Source organism: Crinia signifera, chromosome 5 (genome assembly GCF_055691185.1).
Source record: "Crinia signifera chromosome 5, ASM5569118v1, whole genome shotgun sequence".
NCBI classification, from domain to species: domain Eukaryota; kingdom Metazoa; phylum Chordata; class Amphibia; order Anura; family Myobatrachidae; genus Crinia; species Crinia signifera.
Genome location: NC_139221.1, coordinates 262578854 through 262581666, shown reverse-complemented (window position 1 = coordinate 262581666; position 2813 = coordinate 262578854). Strand labels below are relative to the sequence as shown.

Here is a 2813-nt window from a genome sequence, read left to right as displayed (position 1 = left end):
CACATCTGTGCCCATTATTAACTCCGGTGTGCGGCACGGCTTCCTGGCCGTGCGGGGTTTCGCCATCCGACAGGAGTCGGAGTGTGTGAAATAGCCCTTAGTACACCCCAAAAACAATATAAATATATAAATATAAGCCCCAAACAGGGAATTTTTTTATTGCCTTAAAGATAAAGAAGAAGGCATACTGTGTACACATTATAGATTATGTTCAGCCACATATCTAGAGTATACTCTATTTGTACACATTTAAATAAAAAAAAAGTTTGAGAACTTTGATTCAGCTCCAAACTGAAGAACCAAATGAGCTTTTTTGAGGCTCATAAACTAAAGAACCATAATACTGTACTGTGTACATCAAAATGGAACACAGCATTTAACGGGCCTTGTAAGTGCCACTTTTTAAGCAAGAAAAATTGAACGAGCCCAGAAAAAAGAGAAAAAGAACAACCATATAGCAACATTACTACAAATGCCTGTAGGCAGTGCTGATTACAGTGCTAACAGGAGTGTTATGATTACTGGCATTCACTGAATCATCAGCATAATTTTTTCACATTGTCATATTGCCTACTATATCCTGTGCCATTGACAGTATCATGCACTGTCTCCTGTGGACTGGTATTGGCATGTGGCCTACTTGGCTGTGTGGCATGTGAAAAATTATTGCCCATGTTTTCAGTATAACTACGCCCTTGGCCCTGCACAGTAGTTTGGCTTGAATTTGAAGGCATAAATGTATGGCCTCTGTGTGGAGGATTACAATAATCACCCTCAGCGTACGGACTACACAGCTTGTAAGGGTGCGGATTCTGTAATGTAGACACCATATTGGTAAGGAAGGTCATCTGTGCATCTCGATTTTCACGCGCTATGCGTTCGTGCAGACCCACCAACTGTGTGAGAAAGGAATCTTGCAACTGTCTCTCGTTGTCAAAGAAGCGCTGCAGTCGGGCATCCTCTTGAGTTTGAAATTCAAGATCGGACTCTCGGAGATGATCTACCAGGATTCTTGACATTGAGCGCGTAGCAAGCTCCATCTTTGACGTTTTTTTCTTCCTTGCAGGTACATCAAATACTAAAAATAAAGGAAAAATCATTACAATCCAATAGCGGCATGCCAGTGTATATATAGATATATATATATATATATATATAGATAGATAGATAGATAGATAGATAGAGAGAGAGAGAGAGAGAGAGAGAGAGAGAGAGACAGACTACTACTGGTTCCCACAATACCCCTCTCCAGGGCACACCACACGTGTGCTGTAGTAGTGGGTGTGGGGTTGTTACCTGTGTTACAGTGGGACTACAGGTCCCAGCAAGCCTGCAACACATGCTGATACTTGGGAGAACCACAGGTACCAGCATGTGGGGCATTAAAGGCCTGCTGATACGTATAGCCCCCTGTACATCTATTAAAATAGATACACAAACAATACTTGAAAAACTTACTGTTGCGACGCAACGTTGGGGTCTCAGTCTGTGCAGGAGTGGGTGTCCCAGATGGAGTAATGGTGCTGGCTCCACTGTCCTCAACCTCAGCCTCTAATGGATCAATTGTGTCCTCCATGGCAGCAATAGGATCAGGGATGCTGTTGTCTATGGTGTCTTCCAACTCCATTATAGGTGGGCAAGATGGGCTGCATTCTGGAGTTATGCTCCGTGATGAAGCTGCACTGGATGATGATATGGCAACAGGGTTCACCAGGGCAGAATTGCCAAAGACCTCGTTACATTGGTCGAAGTAAACCCATTCCATCCTCCCAGCACCACTTTTCCTCCTGTTGTTGTCACAAACTTTGTTGTAGTACCTGCGCAGAGCTTTTAGTTTGTTGACCACCTGCTGCTGGGTACGCACAATGCCCCTTGAAGTGAGGACCTTGGCAATATTGGTGTAGACTACAGCGTCCTTCACTGTGCCAGTAATCTGTTTTCGGATTTCTTCCTCCCCTCTGACACTGAGCAGCTCACGGATCTCCTCATCTTTCCAGTGTGCCATGGCCATTTACTGCTGCGCTGCACGCCTCTGCCACGTGCGCTCAGCCAATCAGGGAACCTGTAAAGATCAGCCAATCACGCAGCGCCATGCTGCACAGCCAATCAGCATGATTTTTCAATAGTCGGGAGAAAAACACGGGTCGGACCCTTTCACACAGCCGCAAACACGTGTCTGACACGGGAAAAACCCAGGTAAATACCTGGGTCGAAGTCCCGGAACTTTAGACCCGTGTTGACCCTTTCAGACAAAAGAAAATCCCGTGTCGACACGGCAAGAGCAGGGAAATTACCGGGTCTTTTTTTCTGTCTGAAAGGGGTATAATTATCAGAGATGTGAGAAACCTCTCAGCTTCTCACCCTTGTGCTGACTATATTGTGTCCCCTTCTGTTCCAATCCCACAAACACAATGAGGTTTATTTTCTAAGATGGGAGTTCTATTGAAGATAAGATTTTGCCCGTAGCAACCAATCAGAATCTACTTTATTATTTATTTATTTAGCACATTTAGGAATATAATAGATAGAATCTGATTGGTTGCCCGTAGCAACATCCCATCTTCAGTAGAACGCCCATCTTAGTACATTTACCCCATGTATTTTTTCCAATTAAAATGTACAATGGCATTGTTTTCTTTAATTGTAAACACGGTAATGCCAAGTACTTTAAAACCAAGTGGTTGTATTATTTTAAAGATTCATACTGTGCCTGCTGAATTATGCACTCATGTGATGCTCCATGATGGTATGGGTCATTGCGACGACCAAATTTAGGTCGACATGCATTGAGTCAACTACAGCCATAAGACATA

General features: G+C 43.7%; 1 protein-coding gene across 1 annotated transcript; it reads right to left on the bottom strand.

Annotated features, from left to right (window-relative positions):
- Window positions 1–539: 539 nt before the first annotated feature.
- LOC146005800 (uncharacterized) lies at window positions 540–2236 on the bottom strand. The gene is made up of 2 exons (XM_083145226.1): window positions 1459–2236; window positions 540–1078 (listed from the first exon to the last, which is right to left on the bottom strand). The coding sequence occupies exons 1-2, from the start codon at window positions 2009–2011 to the stop codon at window positions 540–542; spliced, it is 1092 nt and encodes a 363-aa protein (XP_083001352.1). The 5' UTR covers window positions 2012–2236.
- Window positions 2237–2813: the final 577 nt, after the last annotated feature.

What these genes read in the sequence shown, in the direction of transcription:
- LOC146005800 (XM_083145226.1), bottom strand. Translation starts at nt 2,011, where the DNA reads ATGGCCATGGCACACTGGAAAGATGAGGAGATCCGTGAGCTGCTCAGT. An exon ending in CCCAACGTTGCGTCGCAACA is followed by an intron (nt 1,079 to 1,458) that starts GTAAGTTTTTCA and finishes CTTTATTTTTAG; the next exon opens with TATTTGATGTACCTGCAAGG.